The sequence below is a fragment of the Castor canadensis genome, chromosome 17, assembly GCF_047511655.1.
Source record: "Castor canadensis chromosome 17, mCasCan1.hap1v2, whole genome shotgun sequence".
In the NCBI taxonomy this organism is placed as follows: Eukaryota; Metazoa; Chordata; class Mammalia; order Rodentia; family Castoridae; genus Castor; species Castor canadensis.
In genome coordinates this window covers 68018550-68046510 of record NC_133402.1, presented here as the reverse complement: position 1 = coordinate 68046510, position 27961 = coordinate 68018550, and the positions used below count along the sequence as shown (strand labels likewise).

At 41.6% G+C, this 27961-nt stretch overlaps 1 protein-coding gene across 2 annotated transcripts in view; it reads right to left on the bottom strand.

Annotated features, from left to right (window-relative positions):
• Cpa3 (carboxypeptidase A3) overlaps nucleotides 1-25009 on the bottom strand; it is a 28528-nt gene extending 3519 nt beyond the window's left edge. Inside the window, exons 1-11 of one of the 2 annotated variants that reach the window (XM_074059276.1) lie at nucleotides 24822-25009; nucleotides 24646-24721; nucleotides 22057-22181; nucleotides 11713-11815; nucleotides 11509-11610; nucleotides 9866-9964; nucleotides 8085-8195; nucleotides 7120-7210; nucleotides 6094-6296; nucleotides 4522-4606; nucleotides 977-1238 (exon numbers count right to left, since the gene is read on the bottom strand). In XM_074059276.1, the coding sequence (XP_073915377.1) occupies nucleotides 1204-1238; nucleotides 4522-4606; nucleotides 6094-6296; nucleotides 7120-7210; nucleotides 8085-8195; nucleotides 9866-9964; nucleotides 11509-11610; nucleotides 11713-11815; nucleotides 22057-22181; nucleotides 24646-24721; nucleotides 24822-24889 (1098 nt within the window). In that variant the 5' untranslated portion in view covers nucleotides 24890-25009 and the 3' untranslated portion in view covers nucleotides 977-1203. Of the gene's footprint in view, nucleotides 1-976; nucleotides 1239-4521; nucleotides 4607-6093; nucleotides 6297-7119; nucleotides 7211-8084; nucleotides 8196-9865; nucleotides 9965-11508; nucleotides 11611-11712; nucleotides 11816-22056; nucleotides 22182-24645; nucleotides 24722-24821 lie in introns of those variants that run through there. The other variant, XM_020158330.2, reaches the window with a different exon arrangement.
• Nucleotides 25010-27961: the final 2952 nt, after the last annotated feature.

Genomic DNA, 27961 nt, shown 5'->3' with positions numbered 1-27961 from the left:
TTCCTTTATGTGAAATTTCTCATTAAGATTGATAGTGGTGACTGAGAATATAAGTAATTTGTGAGTTTTCTTAATTATGTGAGGTTATAGAATGTCATACACTTTCTCTTATGATACCCTTTTAGCATCTTCTGGACCTTACATTTGTAAACAAAACTGCACCATGGCATACAATAAAGGCGATGTTGGAGCTTTCTAACCCCTAAGAAGACGTTGTTATAGAACTTAATTTGCTGCACATGAAACGTAGCCTTTTAATTACATCCATGAAAACCCATTAAGATACATGCGTACATTTATAAAGTATAGTAATAGTCACTTGGATAAATACCAGGCACCCTTCTAAGTGCTCTACACATGTTAAGTCATTTAATTAACTCCTACCCCAACCTTCTGATGTAAATACCAATTGCCCTTTTATAGAAGAGGAAACTCAGGCAGAGAGGGAGTAGGCCATTTGCTAAAAGACACACAGGTTCAACCCAGGCCACATCTTCAGAGTTCATGCTGTTAACTGTTGCATTATATTACTGGCCTTGTGCACACCCAATAAAGTCTTCTCTTAGTTCTACAGTATAATTTATTTTTTCATGGACAAAATATCCCTCATATATCAACATTTGGAAACAATATACTTCCTGCCTCTCTCAAGGACAGTATTTGGTGCAAGGAACTTACTAGAATGCAATAAAGGTGCATAAGAGTGAAACTGTAAAGCTCAGAATCTGATGACAGCCCAAAGGAATTCATATGGGGTGGTGCTGCTGACTTAACGAGGACTCCACTTACTGCCTACTCAATATGGTATTTTCTAGAAAATCCCACCATTTAAAAACGCATTAAATATAATAACCCGCACTTGCAGGTGGAAATTCTATTTTAAGCAAGAGTCAAAGTCAGAGACACATGAGAATACATTAAAATATTTATTCTGCCCTTTTCTTGCCTCCTGATGTAATCTTAGGAAGTAGAGACTGGTGTCTAGGGTGGCAAGTCTCCGTTGTCTCCTCTTCAGAATGGAGAATGGAGACGAGCACGGGGTTGAGGACCAAAAGCAGACATTGCAGTTTTGGGGAAAGGAGCAAGGAAAGCATTTTGAAATCAACTTCTTAATTCATGCGATTCACAGAGTGGTGTTGTAAATGATTCGAGCTCCCTGGTTCCTATCAATTCCAACAACGATTTCTGCTCACTCGGTACTGCTCAGTTACTTCCAAGGTGGTGAAGGACTTGTTGTACTGTTAATATGCAAGTGTAAATATTTCAAAATCTTTTCACATCATTATTTAAATATTTGGGCCACCCGAATTTTGCTGTTTTGGGGGCGAAGTAGTTGATAGCCCATACACCCATTTGACTGTGGTCTGGAATGCTGACTTTAGTTCCTGTTCCTCCCTGAAGTGACAAAGTCTTTCTGTGCCTCAGTTGCACAGGCTATGAATGAGCGAGTTAGCCTGCATCAGTGGTCCTCAACCCTAGCTTCGTCTTACCATCACTTCAGGTACTTTAAAAACATGCAAACACCTGGGCTCCACCCTAGACTGGTGGAATCGGAGTTTCTGGGAGTGGGACCTGGTCACCCATGGTGTTTAATTGTCCCTTGTGGCTCTACTGGGAGACTGGGCTTGAGAACCATGGGTTGTAGCATCTACCAGGCTCCCCCCTGGTTCCAACATTTATGATTTTAACTTATCTGATATACATATATATATATATATTTGTTTTTTTGGGTTCAAATTGCAAATTTATATCTATTTTTTCTGAGGGTCAGATATCTTTCCATGATTTGGGTTTAAAAAATGCTCCCAAAGACCTTTCTTCTGTCTTCATCAAAAAAAAAAAAAAGAAAAAAAAAAAGAATAGTGCCATAAGTTAGATGTTTTCTCCAAATTCTGGGGCTTGTTAAGTGATCATCAGGATGGTGGAATGACTTTACTCGTGAGATGCCTTTACTTTCTAGTCCTACGAAGTCAACCACTTTGCTACTCTCTGCTTCTCCTGAAGGTCTGATTAACTTTCAGCCAGATGCTCTGTTAAAGCAGTTACTCCAAGAAATGGAGATGTGTCTGGCCGTATGCGAAAGAGGAAATTCTTTCCAAAGCTCCATTTCTTAAAAAATGTTTTTGCATAAGGTAATAAAAATTAAAACACTTCTGTTGTACAGAACAGTCATTTGAAAGTGACACATGCTGGTGTGGAGGCTGTCTGCTCCTCCCAGTTTAAAGGTGGATTCCTTCAGAGCAGTTACCATGTCTCAACTCTGGATGCTCCAGAGTTCAGGGCTGTCACACACAGACTCCATAAACTCTCCTTCACTTTGAGGTCGTGATTTGGGGCTGTGCATAGTTCTAGAACTCTCCTGTTTGTTTACCACCTCCCCCAATGGATAATCCCCTGATGTTCCAATAGTCTTTGGGAAACTTCTGTTAGGAACCCTTTGTTCTCTGCTGGACCCCAAGGGCATCTGTGTATTTTTCCTGCTCAGAGGAGCAACTCTTCCATGGCGTCTGGGTGGCCCCCCAGCCCTGCTATTTCCTGGTGCCTGCTACAAAGGCTGCCATCTACATTGTTGCTCTAGACTGTTTGTCCCTTCCTTTGCTCACTCTTATCCACTCATGTAGTGGGGAGTATTTCATTTTTCTTTGCAATCTTGTCATCCCTATGTAGGTATAAGAAGTCCCTGGCATGGACTGTGTTGTAACAAGATCTTTGGATGCTGAGGAGCACAAATGTCACTATACTTTCTCTTCAACCCCTTAGTAAGGATCAGCTGACAGGTGATTGCTGATGAATGTTCTCTGGAAGTAGGATGTATCTTCTGTGCCATTTACTTTTACAGTTCCACCAAAGGAGCCTCCAACGAGCAGACTCTAAACACAGCATGTGGTGACAGCATTTTAAAACTCCCTAGTGATTACCGGGAAGGCAAACTATTCACACCAAGTTGATGCTTTTGGCCTGTAAGTGTTTGGAAGCTGTGGCCATGTAGAGTTATTGAAAATCCACACACACATTTTTAGAAAACTCACAGATTCTGAAAGCAGAAGGTGAATATGAGTGTGTTTGGTGGTGGGGGGGTTGTGCATGAAATGTGTGAAAGTATAAGTTCGATTTTCACTTTTTGAGCATTAGACATCATAGTCCGGAGAGCGATGCAAGCCAGATCAAGCCCAGTCTCGTGGTGGTTTCAACCCATTTCCTGTTTTGATTTTCCTCGAGCAGGTTTATGGGAACGAATTCCACTGTTCTTCCCTATCCTGCCCTGTGCTATGTGCTCGGGGGCCTGGGGCTCAGGGGACACTGAGAGCTTGCTGTAAGAGCAGGAATGATCTCAATTCCCAGGGCCTGAATTAATGGCCTTTGGTGAAAATCACCAAAGGCCATTTTGTTGTTGATGTTATTGCTTGAAAGTAGAAAATACTGGCTGTTGTAGTTACAAAAGCAAATGGGAAAGCAGTGTGCACAGTGGTCAAAATCAAGGGCTTGGGTTTTGTTAAAACTTAGGATTGAGTCCTAATTTTGCCAGTTACTGGCAACTGCTAAATAGTACTGCTCACTTCATAGGGTTTTGTGATGACTAACCGAGATTGTCACCATCAAGGGCTGAACACAGCGCCTACATAATTTCAGATATTATTTAGCATGTGGTGTGAGAGTTGGCCTCTTGTCTTTGCAAATGGGATTTATGGGAACATAGCTATGCCTGTTTGTTAACTTAGTCTCTGTGCTTTTGGGCTACAAAGACCCAGTTGAGGCCATACTGTCAGCAAAGCCAAACTACTCTGCAGAAAGCTTCCTGATTCCTTGTATATGGAAAACAAGACAAGTAAATCAACACCAGGAAGTCTTGGTCAAGAGTTAAAAGGCACCCAGAGACGAGACTTGATGAAAGCCCAAAACAGCAAGGTGCACTTTCATAGTGCTGGACTATAAAGCAAAAATAAGGGAGCCTCGCGGTGGTTTCCCTTTCTCAGCTCACCACACGGATCTCAGCGGCCCCTGATGGGAAGGGTCGGATCAGAAGGACAAGAAGCTGGCTTTCCACACCCGTGGGGGCTGAAACTGATTACACAATTTCTCACCAGGACTTAGGGAAAGGACTCTGCTCACATGAAGAAAGAGTCTAAAGAAGAAAGAGTCCAATGAAAGCACACTAATTAAAAACTAAGCATGGACTCTGCCAAACTTTAATAATTGTTAGTTGCCATGAAGATAAAACATTGTTGGTGGTGGAGGTGGGGAAAAGAAAGGTGGGTGATTGAAACTAAATTCGTCTTGATTTACTAATTTCTGTTAACCTCATAATCTTGTAAATTCGCTTCTAGAAAACTCTTATCCCAATAAACAAGCATAATCTCTCCCCAAGGTGCACACGTATTAGCTCAGAATCTCCTGCAGAAACTGGAGTTTAAATGAGCAATCCCAGATTTCTAACCCTAATTTATAAAGTTGATAATTGTCCTCAATATTTATAAAAAAGAATTAGGGAAAAAGTCATAGTAAATGACAGGAAAAACTTACAAATTGTTGATGCTATTGGGCCATAAATGTAGCGGGTTTCGTATTGAGTTGACAGAGCTTCAGTGCCGATCTTGGCGACTTTGACCTGCAGTGAAAGGAAAAGTTAGAGGGGAATTTGTACAATACTGTGTGAATACCCTTAATTTAGATCAAAATAAAATAAATGATTAATTGAGAAGCATTTTCAGTAAGCTATATTGTCTTTGTAAAGACTTCTAAATGTATAGTCAATGGTATGCAGTAATGCCATATCTTTTCTCTCTCCTCCTTCTCTCTCTCCTTCCTTCTCTCCTACCTATCTGTCTATCTGTTTATCTATCTATCTATATCAATCAATCTATCTCATCTATCTATCTACCCATCCATCTATTATCTATCTATCCTTTGTCCCCTACAAAGTCGGTCTCTGCAGTTTCTTCTGTGTTCTCCATTCCTTCCTCTGCAATAGTCCTGTATTTTCCCCAGGACATTCTCCACTTGTCTGAGTTCATGCCTGGGGAAGAAAGCTGACTGACTCCTCTTTAAAATAATTCTGCTAAATGAGGGCTTCTCTTCCAGAGTGGCATCTCATGACCTTTAGTAAACATCAGCGTTCTGTGTTATGAGAATCGCTATCGGAATGAATGTAAATGGAATATAATCACTAATATATTCTGATATGAAGATTTTAAAGTCGGTATATATAATGTACATACTGAAGAAACAGATTTCTTTCTAAATTTCTTTGGTTGCTGTGAGAGAACTTTTAGTTTACTCCAAGTTGCTTGTTGTATATACACGAGTGTTTTTTTTATCCATAATGTCATTTTCCCAAGAGGAGATTGAAATGGAATTGCCATATCTGCACAAATTAATCAAACTCAAGGGTTTAGATTCTTGTCTAGATTGAATAATAAATAACTCTGGGCCATGAATTGCATATTTTCTTTGCTGTGTGTGCACAGATGGACTTAATGACTGCTTCCCATCTCTGATATAACTAAAGTTAAATGCTGTTGTGCTGATTCTGATTGACTGAGGTCCAAATGAGAACCATGACCTGTTTTTTTCTGAGTTAATTTTAGAAGGCAGCATTTGACGCACAGCTCTTCTGGATGTCCTTGCTTGCTGACCACTGGGAATTGGGACACTGACTTTATCTGCTTTACTTTCTTTTTTCTATAGTAATTCAAGGTATTTATCCTTTAAGTCACCTGTTCACCCTGACGGTTCCTGTGATTTATTGGAAACTATGCATGGTGTTCTTTTTTAATTTAATTTTTGAATTAGTATCAATTAATAATTTGAGGGGATTTCATTGTGACAATTCATGTGTACAGCACGCAGGGTGGCCTAGACATTTCCTCCTCCTGGCTTTTTCCTAAAATCATATTGAAAGATTTTATTATCTATATAATTTTATCAGATGAAAAATGAATCTACAGGTCATGACTTTAACTTGAAGGCTGACTTCATTAGTTCCTTCTTCTGGCATATAAAAATGTGAAACTGCTTCACTGGAACCCAAGTGAATGAACAGAAGAAAGTCAATGATGGCATCAATGTACAAAGCAGAGAAGATTTCTTACGTACCAGGTCCTTGTAGTTGGGTGGCAGTTTTGATGTGTAGCCATAGGGAAACAGCAGCATCTGGGAGTAGGAATGGAAGGTGATATAAGCCTTGATTGACGTCAGGTGGCTTTGAATGAAGTCAGCGACAGCTTTTGTCTCTTTCTCAGACTCTGGTGCAGGGCCCCGATAGGTATCCATACATGGGTGGTTGGTGCTCGGAGAAGCTGTGGAGGACATGGTGGATGAGCTCACAACCTGCCATCTGTCGGCATAGTCCCCGTGCCTTCTGATGGCTGATCCCCAAATGTTGTAAACACTCGGGCCTCGTGTTTACAGGGCTGTCTGAATACCTCTGCACATTGACTTTGCGCACACATGCCATATGGTAGCGGACTTGGTCCACGAGCCTGAGTTTCTTCAGCCTCTTTCAGGAGGAAGTTCTTGATTAAGAAGAGCTGCTACTATTATCATATTTATTTGAGTGGAACAGAGTTAAAAGCAAAGGTGATATTTTTAATCAAAGTAGGCAAAGAAGGGGTAATTTCTTCCTGACAGCCTATAGCCATAAGACCATTGTTGTGTGCCCACTGCAGTGTCATGGGATGGAGTGGGTCTCAGCCTCTTTAAATTCCCATTAAGCTTTTCACTTTAATTTTTTTTTGCCCCAGATGTTGCTTTTACTAAGCATCTGAAGAAATACTTGTATGTTGGATTTAACCACTGGTCTGTCTCAACTTTTATCAGACCAGGAAGAGGAGGGACCTGAGGTCTCTGTTCGGATTATCTGAATCTTTGTACATCTGGATTGTGCCTGTCTTTTAGCAAGCTAGATAATTCAGTGAGAGATAGCTTGACAAATGTCTTCTTCCTCCCACAGGAAAACATTCACGACCCTTCTACCATACTGATGGCTGTCTTCACGTAATAGATAGGAAAGTTAGCACTCACTCAGGGAATACCCATTTTAACTGAAGTGAACAGGTGATTTCGTTAAGTTCAGAGCATAAACGTTCCAGCAATTTTCCCTGAGAGCAAGTCTGAACTCACAGCTCCACGAAGCATTGAAATTCCTGTTGAGGTCAGTGCCGATGCAGGTGGAGTTTGGGTGTTTGGAGCGATTTTTCCTCCACATGCGGTTCTGTGGGATTGAATGGCAGTGTTTACAAGAGCATTTGCCCTTTTCAGTTTGACCACCTTGGATTCTCTCTGCAGGTGTCTATGGCTTTGTTTGGAACCTATCTATTAAACTGGAGCCCTTTTATTTTAAAGAAGATATTGTTTTCTTACAATTTGTACTGTTTTTAGAAATGAGGCTTTAATACCAATATTCTTAGACCTCAATGAAATAATTCAGGTAGTTTTAAAAGTGGTTGATTGGAAGAAAAGATCCACAAGACTCTGAAATTGCCTGTAATTGAAGTTATAATATTATAATATCTTTTTCTATTTACAGATTCAGGTAAACTATAGCTCATAACATGACTGTTAGAATGTAGTTTTCAGAAAAGAAGCTGATGTGCTAGCATTTGACCAGAAAGCTCAGTATTAATCTTTTCTGGCAATTGTGGAACAACCAAACATCCTATAAAATATCTATCTCTTCTTAATTTTTGATGCAATGATTCCACCCCACCCCTCTTCCAAATTGAGAGTAAAATAACTTTTGCTTTGAAACCAGTGTGTCCATGAAAGTCTTGAAGTGACTTATTTTCAGTAGGAATATGATTTGTCCTGTCATATAATCATGCATTTCCTTCTAAATGACTGCATTGTGTCCTTTTCTCATGATGTTAGTTAGCTTCACCTCCAAGAATATTGTATTCTTTCGAGGCCATCTATGCAACCAGGGAACCACAGCTGACTTAGTCTGAAATAAAACTAAAAAATATACCTCTCTGAATTGGAATTAACCAGTTACCCAGATCTTGAACTTAATACTTGGCAATCAGTGTGCATTAAAGCCAGTAAATAATGAAGCATTTAAATGCAAACAGGAGACTATGAAGCAGTACCTGTGTCCATGACCAAATATACCCATCTACGTTGAACACAGGTAGAACATAAAAATTCATTCGGTCCAAGAGTTTGGTCATAATTTTGTTTTTTCCATAACTTTTTGTTGCCTGTAGAGGTAAGAAAAAAATCAAGTTATCGGTGTGAAACTGAGCTACCCCATGGAAAGCTATGGTTCTAGTAGTACTCGCTGTCATTCCTTGAGTCATTTGCCCAAGGTCAAATGATTTTAAACTTATTTCTCCAAACTATACAAAGACGAATCACCGAGACAGGTGATAGGAAAAACTCCACATTTCAGACTAGTGACATTCATTAAAATGAACATTCTTCAAAGGATCACTTAATTATCAGCATGAGGTATTCCAACTGTAGCATGCAAGACGCGTTTCACAGGAAGAATAGAGACTGAGTGGTGCGTTAGTTGTACACTTTACTTACACCCTTTGCATAAATACAGACCCGGTCCACAGGCACAGGATATGGAAATTCTGGAGAGAGGTCATAAATACTTATAAATAGGACAAAAGAAAAGATTCTTTATTTTGTTTTACACTGAGCATGTGTTCTACCACTGAGACATACTCCCAACCAAGGAAAAACTTTTATTAATAAAAATCTCTATCTGGAAATATAGCTCAGTGGTAAAGTCTTGGATAGCATTTGCAAGACCCTGGGTTCAGTCTCTAGCACCACCAATAAATAAAATTAAAAATAAAATTGCCAGAAATTTAGAGACTGATCAAATCAATGTTTTTCTGAGATTTCTCTTATTATCTGAGCTTTATATAACTACCAAAAAAATCTTACCAGTCTTGGAAAATCCTTCCCAGGCACATCTCTATTGAAGCCAAGAGACTTTTTTTTTTTGGAGACACAGTCTTGCCCTGTACTGCAGGCTGACCTGGAACATGTAATTCTCGTGCCTCTATCCAGCAACCACTGGGATTACAGATATGAAGAACCATGCCCAGCTCCAGGAGATTTCTTATGGTCCTATGATGTTTGCTCCTTTATGCATTGAGGAAGGGATACCTGGCCTCTAGTTGGGAGAGCTAAAACAGCTTAGGTACAAATCAGTTCTATGGCAGATTCTTTCCTAGTGAATGTGTCTATGGCTTAACAACCATTGTTCCAAAGTGTGTGTGCAAAAGTTAGTGGAAAGAGAAGGTTAAAAGGAAGTAGGAGTCAGAATGCATAAACAGTTCATGGAGAGGAGTAGAGAAACACATTAGCTAGATTTAACTTTTAAAAATTTTGGAGGTGGGATAAAGGAAAATAATGGAGGGGCTGAATTCAGGTATGATATAGTGTAAGAGCTTTGGTAAAAGTCACAATGTACCCTCAGTACAATAAAAATATAAAAAAACGTAAAGAATCTTAAAAACAGAGTTATTTCTTATCTGGAGAGGAGATTTAGCATGAAAATTCCAAGTTCATGCAAGGCCATCAGATATGTAAACTGACATATCTGATATGGGTTCATTCAAGTTAAATTTGCAGTTCATAATAGAAAGGTGGTTTCAGATTTCACATACTTTCACCTTATAATCAAAAAAGTTTCTTTTACCTTCATAAACTCTTAGCTTCATGAAGTTTGAAGGAAGGTACCGATTTTATAAAACTGTAGTGATGAATAAAGTCCAGAGCCTTTCTGCCCGATGGCACTAGATACAGTGTCCTTTAGCTAAGGGGGACTCTGCTGCCTTGGAAAGGGTGTCACCCCAATGAAGTGATGGAGACTCAGCAGTCAGAATCGTGAGATCTGTGATTCACTCACCTGGTAGACAAACCACTGGCAGAATGCTGGGGAAACCCACTCTCGTGCATGGATGCCACAGTCCATGAAAATAGCCCTTCTCTCATTTTCCTTCCCGATCTATTTAAAAATAAACTTGAGGTGTTATTTTACACAAACCCACACGTGGATCCCTTGTCATCCAATGACTCATTCATGTTCTCCAAACAGTCCTCTCCCCTGTCTTGTTGAATGGGAGCTATATTTGCACAGATTCTCAGGGAGGATAATGGCACAAGTCCTTAAATGTCTACACATTATTTGTAACCTGCTGTCTTGAGTTCTTTTTGAAAAATTTCCTAGTGTAAGAGCTGCTTATATATATATATATATATATTTTTTTTTTTTTTTTTTTAAATAATAATCTGCAGGCATGGTGGTACATGCATGCCTATAATCCCAGCTACAAGGAGGATTGCAGTTTGAGGCCAACCCAGGCAAAAGGTTAGCAAGACCCCCATCTAAACAAATGAACTGGGAGTGGTGGCGTGTGCCTGTCATCCAGCTACCCAGGGGGCAATAGATAGTAGGATTTCAGTCCAGTGCAAAAATATGGGACTCTATTAGAAAAAAATAGCTAAAGCGAAAAGGGTTGGGAGAGTGCCTGCCTAGCAAGCATGAGGTCTGAGTTCAAACCCCAGTATTGTCCCTCCCCAACCCCCCCATAATCTATGGTTTTTCTTATTTTATTGCTGACACCCTGTGTTTGAGACATTGTTACTTCTGTGTTCTTTTCTTTTTCTGTTTTCATAAACCGGGGGTTGTTTAGCCTGGCGGGGAGAAGATTTTGTGTTACGCCTGGAGTTAGGGGTGCACACAGTACCAGATATTTTTGAAGGGCTGTCACTTTGAAGAGAGTTTAGATTTCTTTGGGGTGTGTGTGACTGCAGACACTGAATGAAGGGGTTCAGTGTCAGGATGGGCTTCCCAGTAGTTGTGGGATGCTCCAGGGAGCGGTGTCTTTAGATGAACAAAAATCCAGCAGCAGCCAAGAGCCCATCATTAACTCTGCTGTAGAGGGATCCCCCCAAATTGGCCTTGAGAAACCCCGCTGTGCTGTTCTGGGATCCATGAGTGTGTGATAATTAAATGCCTCTCTACAACACTCATTCATCTGTTCCATGAATTTTCCTGGCTGGGAAAGGGGTTGATTCACCAGGGCCACCAAAAACTCTTGTTGTAGTAAGAATGTGGAATGAGATGTTTGTTGGGTTTGCCCGCTGTGCGGTTCTGACAAACCTTTCCTCTCTTCCTTGCTTATGCTTGAATCGATGTCCAGAGTTTAAATATTCTTCAGAAAATAAGACTTTTTTGCCGAGGTGTCAAAACAAAGGGAGCACTTACCCTAACGTAAATTTGAGCCAAACCCTAACCTACTTTTTCACCATAAGTACCCCTGACATTGGAGCACTCATTAGACCTGTTCTCAGATGTGTGTACCATGTCTGGGTGGAGTTCCATGTTCCTCTCTTTGCTTTGCTTTACTAATAAACTTTCTTGGTCTCGAAGGAAAAAAAAAAAGATAAGACTTTCTGCTGTCTCAAAACTAGTTCAGTCGTGTCACAAGCTAACTCTTAAATTCATGTTTCTATAACAAGAATCAGTGGTTCTTAAGTTATTTTTACCTTGAGAACATACAGTGGATTATCTTCAACTGTGGATCCAATTTTAATCCGAGAGACCACGTCAGGACGTTTTCCCACCATTTTTTCAGTCCAAGCTACAATCTTAAGAGCAAGATCAACTGTGAGGAATTAGAGTGAAGGAAAATTGAGTAACAATAAGTGGTGACGGTTGCTGTATTGACAAACAGGAGGTTTATACCGTACCTTGTCCCAGTTGTTGTATTTTGCATAACTGTGCCTGCCTGTCGTATCTTCTTTAACATCAAACTGTTTCTCAATCTCTTCCTGCACATCACGTATCAGGATTCTGTTTGACAGGGAAATGACAACGTATACATTTTATCACGGGAAAGAAAAGTACAGTTATCTTTCATTTGCAGAAGCATTTCCTTCTTCTCTATCTTTCATCAAACTTGCTTGTTTTCTTCATTATTCCCCTGTGGCTGTCTTCATTGGACATGTCATGTGTCTGGCTCCTGATCTCACCATTTTTCTAGAGTTCTGCTGTCTGGTGTGACAGGTCCTCCCTGCAAGTGGCTAGCTCGCCTTAAAATGGAATAGATTTTGGGGCATGTGCACAGTATACACTGGATTTGGAAGAATTAGCACAAAATTATGTAAAATATCTCACCAATAAGATTTATATTACTTGTATGTTGAAATAATGAGAGCTTGGATATATTTGATTAGAGAGAATATGCTGCTAAAACTAATCTTATCTGTTGCTTTTTCCCCTCTTTTTTCATTGTTGTGTTGGGTGGGGTACATTGTGGCATTTACAAAGTTCTTATGTTGTATCCAATATATCATAGTTGAATTCACCCCTCCACCATTCTTTAGCTCTCCCTACCCCAAGTCCTGGAATAGTTTCAACAGTATCATCTTCCATTTTTGTACATGAATACACAGTATTTGCACCATCTTCACCCTTCCACTCTTTCTCCACATCTTCCCCCTTCCCTCCTCCTGGTACCGATCCCCTCATACCTACTGCTTTTCCCATTTTTTCCTACTGGTACCGATCCCCTCATACCTACTGCTTTTCTCATTTTTTCCTACTGGTACCGATCCCCTCATACCTACTGCTTTTCTCATTTTTTGGACTCAGGGCTTTGCACTTGCTAGGCAGGTGCTCCACCACTTGAGCTACACCCCCGGTTTTTTTGGGACAGGGTCTTGCATTTATGCCTAGGCTGACCAGGACCATGATCTTCCTATCTATGCTTCCTGTGTAGGTGGAATGACAGGCCTGTGCCATCGTGCCTGGCTTTATTGGTTGAGAAGGGGTCTCCCTAACTCTCTGCCTGAGATGGCCTCAAACCACGATCCTCCTGATCTCCTCCCGAGTAGCTAGGATTACACATGTGAACTACCGCATCCAGTAAGTGCGTTTACTTTTTAAATGGCTTCTTGAGTATTTAAGACTATCCTCATGGCTCATGGCTCATATTATACTGTTATAATACTCCCCATCCTTCTCCAAAGCACATGCACCCCATCTGTAGATTTGCTTTGAACAAATCTGTAGACCATCCCTTATTGTTTCATACTCTGAGAGCAGGGAGGAACCTGAGTAACAGTGGTGATGAAAGTTGAATAATAGGTACTTAGCACAGACCATGTGCCAAAGTGCAATAACCTCCATGTGTACATCAACTCACTTCATCTTCACCAGAGATTTTTGTCTTGATCTTGCTAATGAGGCTACTGAGGCACAGAGTGTTTAAGTGACTTGTCTATAGCGACAGAGCTAGAAAACGACTTGGGTGGTTTGAAGGGGGTGAAAGAGAGGCAGAAAAACACACGGTGAATTAATGTTGGAGACGAGAAGGTGTTTATGCCTCCACCTTCTTCCAATTTTCTTCTCCTCTCGAGCCCACCCCATCCTACTATCGCATCCTGCCACGGGAGCCAGGATGGTTACCCATTGTTCAGCTGTACTTGAGACTCCAGGTCTGGCCACTCCCCTGAACTCCAGACAAACACATTCGACTTTCTCCCTTACATTTTCTCTTGGACTCAGACATTAGGGCATGATTGCTTTACTTAGATTATTTTGTTCAATCTTGTCAAAATTAGCACCATTGGACAAGATGGGAAAATTATGGTTCAGAAAGTCTACACACCGACAATTTGTCTGTATTGGGGTAGGGAATGGGAATTCAAAACACTTTAATTCAAGAGTTACGTTTCACCATGTCATCTTCATCATATACACAAAGTTTTTTGTGCATTTTGTCGGTTTTGAGATTTTTGTATTTAGATCCATTAACCTGTTTTCTAACTTGTATGTAATAGCAAAGTTATTTTAATATTTAAATATAACAATAAAATCTAACATTGGGTAAAGTGTCTCCTTATTCTTGTTTTTGAAATTTTTACAATAAATATTTTGTTAGAATAATTTTAGAAATTGTTAGAATTATCAGAAAAGTGAGCTTTTGATAGGAGTCATTAAATTATCAATAATTTTGAGAACTTTTTTACTAATGTGGGGCTGTAATATAGTTATTTCTTTTTGATTCTTCAGCAAAATTTTCTAAATTTTGGTTAACTTATTCATGCATTTTAAAAATTAGTCTTTTTCCCCAATATATTTTTGAATCAGTTATTATTTTTTTCCAATTATTATTAACTTTTTTCCTTTGCTTTGTTGCAGTGGATAAACTCTCTGAATATTGAAAAATAATGAAAGAGTGTTCCTTTTTTTCTGCTTTTGACAGGAACAATCTGTCTTCTATCATTAAGGGTAATGTTGAATGCCACTTGGGATCAAGATGGCAGAATCTGCTTACCTGATGCGATTGATATTGTCAATCCAGGTGAGGTTATGCTGGTGTCTATGGTCAGAGTCCTTAGTGTGTTAAATATTTTGCACAGCTGGAGATTTTCAAACACCCTGGTCAAGAGCCCATTTCACTTCGTTATGTACAGTTCTAGAAAGCATATTTAACCAAGTCAGAGTTCCTTGGATGTTGGGGACATGACTTGTCAGTGCAAGCTCAGTGCCTGCAGGAGACTGAGACAGGAGGAACCTGGGCTACATAGCAAGACTGTCTCAAAAAGGGAAAATACTGTGTGGGTGAGGTTTTAGGTAGTGTCATTGAGTGGCTACTGTGCCACTGCCAGGAGGGCATGCGTGAAACCCAGACACTTGGCTTTCACAGGCAGACACCATACTTTTGGGAACGCTTGACACTTGGAAGTCACTTGGAAGTGAGGCCTTACAGTTCTCTCCTTCCTCACCACCAATAATAGAGGAATAGAATGTGTCCTGATCTTTTCCAAACCCTAATGATAAAAATGTACAACATCGTCACTAAAGGAAGTGAAAACTGAGTTGTGTTGGCTTCCTCAGAAGAATATGGGGAAAACTTTGCTCTATGTGAAGTTGCACACCCACTCTGGCCAGCTCCAGTTCCTGTCCCTTTGTGGAAACTTCAATGTCACTTACAGAAATGACACCAATGGCTAATGAAATGTGCTTGGGAAACCCAGACAAAGACTTATCTTCATGTCCTAAATTTTCTCAAGTCAGAACACATGGAAGGACTTTAGTGTTTAGATGAATCCAGATTCACTTTCTATGAAAATTGAATGTTTGTGCTTTTTTCCTTTTCTCACAGCCCAAGGAAAAAGTATTGATGAGGAATGATTTGAATGTAATTTTGTGAATGTGTGTGGAATATAAACCAGGGATTTAGGCTTAGTGGAAGTAACCTTCCTGACGTCTGTTGTTAATCCTGTATCTGCATTCTATTATTTATTTTGAGATGTCATACTCACACTGTGGTGTAAAAATAAAAAGTAAAAATTATGTTTCAAATTAGAAAAAGAAAAGCATGCTCAGTGGTGTCAGCAAGTGACAGATGACAGAGAAAGGGAAAGGAAGAGCAGGTAGACAGCAAACACAGACACAGGGGCGAGTGGTCCCTTGACACTGACCCAAACAGACTGACACCTGTGGCAGCTCCCACCGTCCTGGAGGATACAGTTACCTATAGCCAGTGAGAGAGTGGATATTGCTAACAGTGAATCTTTACCCGGGGACCACATTCAGCAGTGAATCTTTACCCGGGGACCACATTCAGCAGTGAATCTTTACCCGGGGACCACATTCAGCATACCCGTATACAGCACAGGGCACTGTGGCTTAGGATGGAAACATTTCAATGAAAATATTTGAAAGAAAGTTTCTGAGGCTGTATGTATCTGAACAATTTCCTTCCGTGTGCCATTTCCTCTCCCACTGACTCCATGTAAATGAAGGCGTCGCCTGCTTCTTGTAATGAAACACACTGTATTTTCTTTTGTTAGCAGTGAGTCCTGAATGCAGGAAGGTGCTGCCTGGGTTATTTTTTTTTTTCCTTTTATCATTCATTCCAGTCCTTTAGCTTTCTAGCTTATTTAATAAACTCGAATTATCTTAAGTTTCACAGATACCTGCTACTTAATACTTGATGTGATCTCTTGGATAGTTTAAGTGTTCCGCTAAGCTTTTGTTCTCTCACCTTTCCGATAGGGCCACCCAGGATTCTGATGAGGGGGAAATGAACAGAAAGGTGAGAAGTGCCAGGCATGCCTTAGGCCACCAGTGAACCCCAGAATAGGGACATGGAGTGACAAAATCAACAACCACTACAGAATTCACACATTTTTAACCCAGATTAGATGATCTGAAGTTGTTTGAACTCTAGTTTCTTACAGTACTGCACTGGGGCATCACACAGTCCCTCTCTTTTTGGTGTCTTGTTGCAGATTGACTGACTGATTGAGCTCTGACGTGGAACACTTGTAATTAGTTTATTTAGCACCTGGGACCAAGCACCGCTGGTGAATATTTAGTCCCATTGGCACCGCTCACCAGCACATTACAATGTGTGCGATGTCTAACTCCCTCCAGGCTGGCTTTCGACTTACGAGCCTGGGATTCCTGAGCAAGTAAATGAGTGACAGCATGACAATGAGTGACAGCGGAAGCAGGCGGGCATAGTGCGCTGAACCTGGCCGGAAGCCTGGAGTTATATTTCGGGCGGTCCCGAACTACAGATATAATTAGTTGCTTTAAACTCAAAAGGCAGCGTGTAGCTTTTGCTCCGCCTGCAGTAAGAGAAGTCAAGGAGTCAGGCAAAAGAAAAGTTTCCTGATTCCAGAGGCTGATTCATAAGATAAGGCAGTATTAATTAGTCTCAGGAAGATTGCATGTAAGAATATTTTTAGACTCACACATGTCAGTTTAGCTCTCGATAACAGCTAAAATACAACCTTTCCACCAAAGCAGCTGTGTGAGGACATCAGACCGGTGGCAGATTGTTGCTGATAGGGACTGGCAAGGAAACCCGAGGCTGGAAATTAGGAAGTGGGGCCAGATGTTCCTTTCATGAGCCCGGCCTGGTGTCAGCACATGAACCAAATCACTTTCTCACAAATATTATCTGCTAAGATTGGCTTACTTCGTTAAAAAATCCCCAAGGATGGATGGAAGGGTAAATGATTATCAGTGAGAATTTAATACTGCAACTGGCTGATGCTTATTGAAGCTTTCTTGGGTGCCAGGCACTCGGTTTAGCAACACTGGCAACTGGGTACAACTTTTATGGAGGTTAAGTCTATTTCCAAAATTGTTGCAACTGTTAAAATACAGGAGTTGGCACTTGGAACCTGGCTGTGAGACTGCAGTCCCCCAGCGGGAGCCGTTATACCACGGGGCCCTCGTCTCAAGAGTGAGACCCTGGGTATGGCTCGCCCCAGGTTTGCCCAATGCACCAGCGCTCCCAGACACGTGTTTTTCAAGGTCAGAGAGAGGGTAAGAGGTTCAGAACAGAGGCGAGATGAATCCTACATTGACAGTTTTAAGGCTGCTTTCAGAAAGTATCAAAAGAGGGACTGGATTCCCATGGGCCAGCGTGTGGGAGTGCCATGGGCTCTGGTTGTGTGTGTGGGTACTTGCAGTAGGGAAGGTGTTTTGGGGAGACAGTCACTGCTAGGGTCCAACCAGTCTGCACTCTCCTGCTGCCCACCTGACAGTAGGATGGGAGCTAATCAGAAAGCATGGTTTTAGGTTTCCACAAAATCCAATCTGGTAACCCCCTGACTGGGTTACCACGCATCAAACTCTGCACTTGTACACATGGGTTTCCCAGTGCCTGACACATGCCATGTGGTGGGTAATAAGCTTCTCCTTTTTTTCCTTTTTGGCAGTGTGGGGATTTGAACTCAAGGCCTTGTACTTGCTAGGAAGGTGCTCCACCACTTGAGCTGTGCCTCTAGCTCCTTTGACAATAAACCTTACGGCACTGATTTATTGTCTAGGAGGGGAAGGGGACATCCAGCATGAGCGGTGAGTTATCCCGTTACACTGGTGTGTGTGTGTGTGTGCATGTATATGTGTGTTGTGTATGTGTAGTGTGTGTGCACACGTGTGTGATGTGTATGTGTGGTGTTTGTGCATATGTGTGTATGTGTGTGCGCATGTGTGTGTGCACATGTGTGTATGTGTGTGCATATGTGTGTATGTGTGTGCACATGAATGTGATGTGTATGTGTGGTGTTTGTGCATATGTGTGTTGTTTGTGTGTGCATGTGTGTGTGTGCACATGTGTGTATGTGTGTGTGCATGTGTGTGTGCACATGTGTGTATGTGTGTGCACATGTGTGTATATATGTGTGGAGTGTGTGTATGTGTGTGTGCAAATGTGATGTGTATGTGTAGTGTGTGTGCATATGTGTGTTGTTTGTGTGTGCATGTGTGTATGTGTGTTGTGTGTGTGTGCATATGTGTGTGCACGTGTGTGTATGTGCCTGTTGCTTGTGTGTGCACATGTGTGTGATGTGTATGTGTGGTGTTTGTGCATATGTGTGTTGTTTGTGTGTGCATATGTGTGTGTGCACATGTGTGTATGTGTGTGTGCATGTGTGTGTGCACATGTGTGCATGTGTGTGCATATGTGTGTATATATGTGTGGAGTGTGTGTATGTGTGTGTGCAAATGTGATGTGTATGTGTAGTGTGTGTGCATATGTGTGTTGTTTGTGTGTGCATGTGTGTATGTGTGTTGTGTGTGTGTGCATATGTGTGTGCACGTGTGTGTATGTGCCTGTTGCTTGTGTGTGCACATGTGTGTGTGCGAATGTGGTCTGTATGTGTGGTGTGTGTGTGCACACACTTGTATAAGCACGTGGGTGAGTGGTCTTTCCTCTACCTCAATTAGCAGAAGTGAAGAAGCCAGCCGCAGAGGAATTCCATGGTCCCACTTGGTCTTCATGAGATCCTGGGAAAGGGTGTTGTCTTTGTCCCCATGGTACCGGTGGGACGAGTGGGGAGACGTTGAGTACCTGGGATTCGAGTGCACAGGAGCCGGGTGCAGGCAGCCTGGGTTCACGACCCGGTTCCCCACCGTGCTCTCCTGTCTCCACATGAGCAACAGCTGTCAACATCTGCAGTAGGACTCACTACCCGCTGCACTCTTGGACAAGCGATGTGTGCAAGTGTGGAGCCGAGGGACGAATCCGGCTCGGCACACTGGATAAACCACTAGAACGCCTTACCCGATTGAGACCCTCTACTGGGAAGGGCCGTGTTTACTTGGAATATGAGCTCGTGTCTGGCTGAATGATTAGGTAATCAGACATTAGTTTGAAGTGTTGTATCTCTTCTGAATTTAGCACATTATCTTCGGGGAATTTTAATAAGATTTTACTTAATTGCAACATTTTGTTATTATGTTAGTACTTGTTTTCTGAATTACCTTTCACTAATATCTCTAATTTTTAATTTTAACTTTTGATCCAAAAAGGGACAATGTTAAGATATAGTAAAGACACCAGGGTTTATTTATCTATTTTTGGTGGGCCTGGGGTTTGAACTCCTGGCTTTGCACTTGCAAAGCAGGTGCCCTACCTTGTGAGCCACACCTCCAATCCATTTTCCTCTGGTTATTTGGAGATGGGGTCTCGTATGAACTATTTGCCCTGGGCTGGGCTTGGACCATGGTCCTCCCGATCTCAGCATCCCAAGTAGCTAGGATTGCAGGCAGGAGCCACCAGCGCTGAGTGACAGTAGGGTTTTTAACTGCTGAATTTAATATGGTGTCTGCCCCCAGGGCTCCTCCAATAGCTGTGTTCTCCTTTCTACACTTGCTCTCCAGTCTCTTGGGGTTTGTTAGTATGCACAGATCATTTGATTTTTGGATGTGGCCTTTTGTGATTTCGTGAAAGTGGAAATAAAAAAGAAGCAAGCAGGCTACTTTGAAGTCAAATCTGGCTCAGTTCTGGAAGTCAAAAAAACATCACCTGCAGTTGCTTTAAAGCAGTCGTGGCTGATATGTCCTGTCTAATGAAGGGTGTCTAGTAAGTCACGTCAAACCAGCTTGCACAATGCTCTTATCGAGCCTGGTGCCTGGGTCTGACCAGACGTTCCTGTTGTTGGAACCCTCTTCTCCTGCTGACTGGCACCGAGTACCACGTACAACTGATATGCAAATAAAATGATCTGTATAATTAGTACTTGGAGACAAGATTTTAAATAGTTCTTGTCTGCCAAGATCACTTTACATATTTACATTTTTGAGGAAGGTAACTATCTAATTATGCAGCTTCCCCACAACTGTGGCTAATTTGGGCCAGTTTCTAGAAACCATGCCTTAATTAGATAAAACTAATTTTTGCAGGAGGTTTAACACTTTGCTTCTTGATGTAGGTAGCAAGGAGCTGTCTTGGCCTAAGACAAAGTGAAAAATACTCTGTGAGGATCCAGTTTGGACCCCTGGTTGAGGCAGAGTCGTTTCGGGAAGGGAGAGGCCTAGAAAACTCAGCAGGAGCATGGCCTGGATTTTTATTGGATAAAATAGAAGGATGTCATCCACCTGCCTTGGTGTCTCACAGTGACTCCCTTCACCACTCCGGTTCATGGCCTCTTGCCCTCATTACAGGAGAACTGAGGAAAACACAGCATGTCTCTTTTTTATTCTGCTGTTTCAGGGCAAACAATGTAAAATTTGGCTACAGCACTGCTTTGTTTTAGCTTGATTACTTTATAGCCAGCCAGGAGCCTGGCTATGAAACGAATCAAGAGTCACAGTAACCCAGGTCATTTAGGGAGGAGGTGGAATTTCTTTTGAGTGAAAGGATCAAGATGTCATCTGAATTTAGTGTAAGCAGAGAGTCTAGATTGTACTGTGCAGTTCTGCAGGCTTGGAAGTATGTTTATGAAGTGTCTATTCCTAATTTTAATGGTGTAATTTGCAAAAGCAGAAAAAGCACCCATCAATATATGAATAAACGTGGTTAAATTTGGTGTACATTAGTTTTGAGTTATGTTTTCTTAATTTATTAGCTTTCTCATTGTATCATGGTCCTCTTGAAACAATACAGCAAAAGTTGAACACGGTCAAAAGCATGACAAATGGCACCCTGTGCCTTTTCACACCACAGACAAGAACGTCTCACCCTAGTCTTATGCATGTCTTTCCTTGCTTTCAGTAACACTTGCGTTTATCTGTGATATTGTAGCAATATCACAAATGCAATCAAGTCACAACGAGCAGTCATCAACCCATCCTACAACACCACGTCACCGACATCAATGACTTTTACCTCAACCAGAAGAAGAAGAAAAGCACCAAATTCATGGTGAAGACAGGAACCATCAAGTTCAAAGAGAAAGCTGAGCAGTGTTTTGAGTCTTGATAAAGGGGAGTCCTGGGGTGACAAGGATGACAAGGTCTGGGATGGTTAAAACAGGCCCCCAGCACACCAAACTGCTACATGTTTGAAAGTATAAAACTGTTCTGTGGAGCGGCTCAGGTGGCAGAGCACCTGCCTAACAAGCATGAGGCCCTAAGTTCGAACCTCAGTACTGTACTGCCAAAAAAATCCCCAAACAAAACACATTTTGTTTTCTAAATTACGCATTGGTTTGTGGTGCTCATTGCTAGGTTCCTCAGGTCCCAGGCCGTGCGTGGCCCATGGTCACCACTCAATAGATCCCAATTTCCTTTCATTTCTCTGTGGGGCCAGAATGCCTCATTCTTACATCTTTGTATATTTGAGAGTCTCTTTTTTGATTTAAGGCTTGCTATTTGTTTTCTCTGAGGTAAAATTTCTCTCATAAAGAACTATTTTTTATATATTTTACATTATCTTATCTCTGACTTACAGATAAGTACTGGTTTTGTTTCTTTTTATGTAGCAGGAGAATTCAAACACACAAACATGGTGCTATTCTGCACTAGTAACTCATGAGCCCATCGCCAACGGGGTGCTGTGTCCCTGCCTGCTGTGTGGACTCAGTTTATGAGGGGCTGGCTTTGGAGATGGCGGATGTAGGTAATTGTCATTCTTGCAGATGAGAGCAAATGTAAGATCTTATGACCTCACAAACATGTTTCTATAGTTTTTTTTGGAAGTAACTGTGAACTTGATCTTAAAGTTAGAGCACTGTTCTTTTGGAGACTAATTTAAAAGCAGTTGCACTGCACTTGTTTCTTTGGTATTTCAAGGTTTCAGAAACTGAGTATGCAACACATTCAAGTATTTGCCAAGGACTTACTCATAGTGCATGTTACTTTGATCCAAGGCAGACTGGACGGACTGGAATCCCTTCTCACTCACTCGGAAGTCCACTGTCATGTTAGCGGTTACGTGGTGGGGGGCGTCTGGGTACCAGAAGTCAAGCTGCAGACACAAGTGCACTGTTAGTCCTGGTCACCTACTTGCTCATCCAATGCATATGTGTAAGAATTGAACATGTGTTTTACACCATGAAAGAAATTCGGGGTTCAGTAGAGGCCCTTCTTTAAATAACCTAAGAGATGTTTGCAAATATATTTAAAGAACTGTTGACTATTAGGGAGTGAGAAAGAAGCTATTTATATTAATGTTTTAGGACATTGTATCAGTGCAAAAGAAGGTGGGCAGTTCAGCTGGCTGCTGTCTATGCTCCTAGTCTTTCTGGGGTTGAATAGGACTATTTCACAAACGATTTAGCTAATGTCTGACTCTAATTGGGCATTTATATAAAGTGTCTAGCTTCCCTTCCCCAATCAGCTCTCAAAGCCAGACCTCTCTCTCACCCTTTTCTCCTCCTCCCTCTCTCCCTCTCCTTTCTTCTACCCTCTGTTTCCCACTCCCCCCTCCCCCTTTCAATTTTAGCAATATGTCTTCAGGGAAGATACAGAATTCTAAGTTTCAATCCTCTATCCTGAAAAATGGGCTAACAGGACTCCCTGGGGAGTGTTGTGAAGATTGTGAAATGGGACGGGCAAGAATTTAATAAGTGCTGATTTCATAAATTTGATGACAGCCCAGAAGCATAGCATTCAGATTAAAACAACACTGAGACCACTCCAATTCTTGTGTTTCTTCAAAATCAGAGACAATTGTGAAACCGTATGGAGTACAAGTTTCCAGCATGGGAGTTGTGAAGCAAACAATTTCCACCCATCATGCCGAAAGTGTGAGCATGTCCAAGTTCCCCTGGATATCCCTTAATTCAATCCCATTGGGGTCCTAGGTCAGTCTGTTATGGGACGGTGTGAAGCTGCTGTGAGCCAATGAATGTCTATTTTGATCAAGTTACAACATGAGTTGGACATATAAGAGAGACAGTGTGATTTTAAGGCAATGTAGGCAGGTCATCATTATCATAATAGCAACTTCTCTGCTTAGCAAAGTAATCAAGAGTAGGCATTCAGAGCTCAGTGAACTTTTATGAGCATTTATCAAACACCCAGATATAAATAAGGAGTTAGCTATCACAGCTAAAGAGTCTGACAAGGAACTTGTGAGAAGCAAGAGGCTCTGTGTGGGAGACAGAGCCATACTGCATGTTCTAATATGAGAGCCGATGCTGGGGAAGAGCAGGTGTCTCAGGAGGAAGGAGAACCAAACCACGCGGTGGGAGTTGGTGGGCAAAGAAGAATTCCTGCAGGAGATGCTGGCCCAGCTGTGTCTTGAGAAACAAATAAGACTTAGCCATCTTACACATTCATCAGGAGAAAAAGAAAAGTGTACAAGGTGGGTGGAGTCTTGATGTCTGTGGAACGAGACTGCCTGCTACATGGACATCAATAGAAAACACAGAAAATGCTTCTGGGGCGATTATCGTGGCCAGGTCACCTTCCAAATGACAATCCAAGCTTTCTTGCTGTTTGTAATGCCCTCAGAAAGTGGTGATTACTAACTACATTTTACAGAAGCAAAAATTGACACCCTGTGATATTAATAACTTATCTGAGGTCACAGAGCAGTGCAGAGTTGGGATTTGAAACTAAGCATTTGGTTCTGAACAATGTACTTTCCCATTACTAAGTTGCCGCTCAATAAACAGATTCAAACGAGGAAATGCAGTTGTCAAGTTTTAGAGAGAGGACCGTGATCGCCATGTGGAGTTGGTTTTGTGGAGCCAGGACTAGAACCCTGACTATTGAAATTATCCTGGTAAGAGGCTGGATGGTCACTGACAGAGGCAGAGGGAGAGGATGGCATGGATGTGACATTTGGGAATCGGAACAGGCAGATCTTGTGACTGATTAGAGGTGGGGATGAGAGTGTGTGCCAGGAAGGAATCTCAGGTTTGGTTCTGGGTTTAAATCTGAGCTGTTATCTTCGTCGTTTCATTTGCCATCTTTGAACCTTACTTTTAAGATTTAAATGAGTGAAGTTATGACCACGACATTGCAGATCTGTTGGAGAATCTGGAATGATGTAAGGTGGTCGATAGTGAGTGATAAAGTGGCTATCTGGGCCTGTCGGAGTTTAAAGGACTGAGATAATTGTAAGAATCTCCGTTTAGAGCTCACCTGCTCTTTAGATCTCACATGTTGAGATCTGTCAGTGCCGTGACATTGTCAGTTCATACTCTTAACAGAGGAGACCAGGAGGGAGTGGGAGAATGGAGAGAAGGCCAGGTGGGGTCCCAAAGAACAAAGAAAGAAAGAAGAAAGTTTCCACCAGTGAACTCTTATTCTATAGTTTCCCTAGAAGCTATTTGCCAAGCCAAGAGGTATTCTGTGAAAAGAAAACCAAAAGCAAGTGAAGAATTGGCCAGGGCTGATTTTGGTGACCCTGTGCATGTTAAGAATAAAGAAGGAGCAACTTTTGGAGAAGAGAAGATAAAGCAGCTTTCTAAATGCTTTACCTCATTGGTTTGGGCCAAATGCTTGATGACATTGGCTTGTTTTTCATCCTGGGGAATCACACGGAGTACCTTCTCCCTTTAAGAAAGCAAAAGACAAAAACTGTAAAAATAAATCTTCCTCAATCTACTTCCCTTCCAGAGACTGGCGCACAGGGACACAGGGTGGTGAGATTTACCTGTCAAAGCGGAGAGGAGCAACGGCCAGGGCGGTGGCGATCAACCCCAGGGGCAGGATGGACCTCATGGCTCTGCTGTGAACGACAGAGGTCCTCTGCTGGTTTTACGCCTTGGCCCTTATCTGGAGGAGCACCTGACTTCCTCTGGATTCATGGGACAAACGGTCCAAACGGTCCTCGTTCCCCTGCGTTTTTTCAGTTGGGGAGGAAGGGGGAGCACTAACACTGAATGTCCCGGCTGCCTGCCTGCCTCTTACATAGGAAATAGCCATTTTGCAGAAAAAGGATTGAACGCATTACTTTAGCAAATGACTCAGGGCTTGTATGTTTGCAGAGCTGGGAATGCAACCCAGTTCTGTTTGTTCTAAATCACCGCCCTACCACCAGGCTTGTAGTGAACAATGGAAGAAACCCATCCTTGGGGAATTGACCCTTGGCAATCAGGTTAATTTAGGTACCTGGCCACAGAAGCTTGATGCCTGGTCCTTCATCATGCAAACTAGGTTTTTGAAGCTAGATTGTAATCATTACATTAAAACATTTATCTTATCAAATATAAAAGTACAATGGAAAACACCAACATGATCACCATCTAGATTTTATTATGGCAATATTTCCCCTATACCTTCTTTGATGAAGAAGCAAACATTAAAGAAAGAGCTAAAGAACCTGCGTCTCCACTCCCATCCCTTTCTCTTCTCCTTGTTCTTGGGAGTCACCTCTAGTTCTAAAGCAACTTGATGCACTCAAATGGGGTGCATTTTAGAACTCCTCTCCCTCTTGAATCCACTTAGCCTCAGAGGGAAAGCACAAAAGAATGTTCAAGAACTTTCAAGAATGTTCTGGAGCTTTTTCTCAGAATGGGAAAAAGCTTAGGGCAGCATTCCATTACTGCATCAAGATTTATACAGGGTCTTGGCATATGTGTGGGGTAGGATGTTGTTGGACACCATATCGATTTAGGATGGACTGTGTAAGACTGTGCTGTTTCGCAGGCTAAGTGAATCCCTTCAGATTTAAAATGGAATCTTCACACAGCAATAATTTTCCATCGCTCTGGAGTTTTGCCTCCTAGGATTTTTGTAGTACCGTTCTCGAGCTACAGTTTAAAATCTCTTTATTTTTAACTACGCTTTTCAAACATTGTCACTACAAAAGAAGTGCCACAGAAAACAGCAGTGAAAGTTTTCTTGTAATTTAATAGAATCTTTCAAATAATTCTCCTTCTTCAAATCCAACCCAGTAAACTGCTGGAGTACCTTTAGATATGTCATAAAGAGTATGTTGAGAGAAAAATTTGTTGCTTTTTCTTTTCTTTCTTTCTTTTTATTTTTTAAGTGCTGGGGATTGATCCAAGATGTTGAATTCTTAACATTGGAAGAAAGTACCCTGTAAATTCTGCAGGGAAATGTGTCACTAGTTCCAAGCAAAGGTGGCATTTCTGGGCAAATATGTAGGTGTGTGACTCAGCCAGGCATGGGGGCGGTGACGCCCTGCTCTGATGAGATGGCCTAAGAGCCCATCTAGCCTCATTCGCCCCCCAGATTATCTGGTTAATTACATGGTTCTTCTCCTTCTAGAAATTCTCCTTCACCTTTTACATAGAGCTTACAAAACTAGATGAATGCAAGGCATTCGATTCCAGATATGCAGAAGTTTTGTAAGTGAATCTGGAAAACAAGTCTTGCCATTTTCTAACTAAGCCATTTAAGAAAGAAGGATTTATGGGACCACTCCCATGTTGTTGGTTTAGCTGTTGCTGTGAGTTGATGAGAGCTTGGAGCTGAAGGGAGGTCTCCTAGACTCCCAGGCTTTCTGAGTGGTGTGGGTTAAGAGGGAGCAGGAGAGATGACCTCATAGCATGGGCTCTTGGTGGTGGTGACTCAGGAGCTTTGCTGGGCAGGTGGTCACCAGGCTCTATTGCATCTGAAAGGACTGAGGCAGACCTGCACTCTTTCTGTTTTTGATGTAGCTTGAGCAAGTGAAACTCCTAGCCTGCTGGCTGTTAACTTTCAATACACAGGGGTTACAGCAAGGAAGTTGGGTATAGGAGATCTCAAATACATGGGATGCTCTATAAGAATATTTGCTTGTTTGCTTTTCTATTCCTTATTCTTCTCCCTAAGAATGTCTCAGAATTTAAGAAGATTTCACATATGTTCCTAGCTTCTGTTTTTTGAAGCACTTAATTTAGGACTTTGGAGGGTTCTTTGTGGTTCATCTACATGATTTCCATATTTTGGGATACTATATTCCATAGAGAATGATGTTACTGGCTGGAGGCAGCGGAAGAGGGTGTCCTTGGGGAAGGAATTGAATGACACTCTTCCAGGAAGATAACATCACTCAGCTATGTACGGTTGAGTTAACCCTCCAATTTGCAGCATGGACACAACTGAAATAGAGTAGGGAGAAACATAATTTAGCTAAATTACACCTTTTAAATTTTTCATCAATTCTGCTGGCCTTCAATTTTTGCACTTAAGGGTCTCTATGTCTATTTGAATGTTGTATTACTAAATTATTTTGAAGGTGATTGACAAATTGTAGAAGCTACACTGCTACCATCTAGTGGACAGTTCATGCAATTCATCATTTTTGGCTTGACAACTTCCAAATTGTGAGTTAAAATTATTCCTTTTTGATTAGAGCATTGTTATAGATATTTGAACATATTATACACAATGCAGAATCCAAATTTCCCTGAGTCCACATAGGAAATAATAGGCTAGAATTTTGTCCTATGATGTTAAAGTAAGAGACATCTCCACATTGTGACATAAACACGTTAGTCTACTTTAAAAAGTGAACTTGGCACATTTTCCAACATTAGCAGATTCAGTTTCAATTGTGGAAAATGTCATGTTCTGTGTGACGTATGAATCATGGAGTGATGATTTCTTTTTTTAATTTTTATTTTATTCATATGTACATACAATATTTGGGTCATTTCTCCCTCCTTCCCTCCTCTCCCTCCCTTACCCCTCCCCCCCGCTCCTTCCCTTACCCCCCCTTACCCCTCAATACCCAGCAGAAACTATTTTGCCCTTATTTCTAATTTTGTTGTAGAGAGAGTATAAGCAATAACAGGAAGGGACAAGGGTTTTTGCTGGTTGAGATAAGGATAGCTATACAGGGCA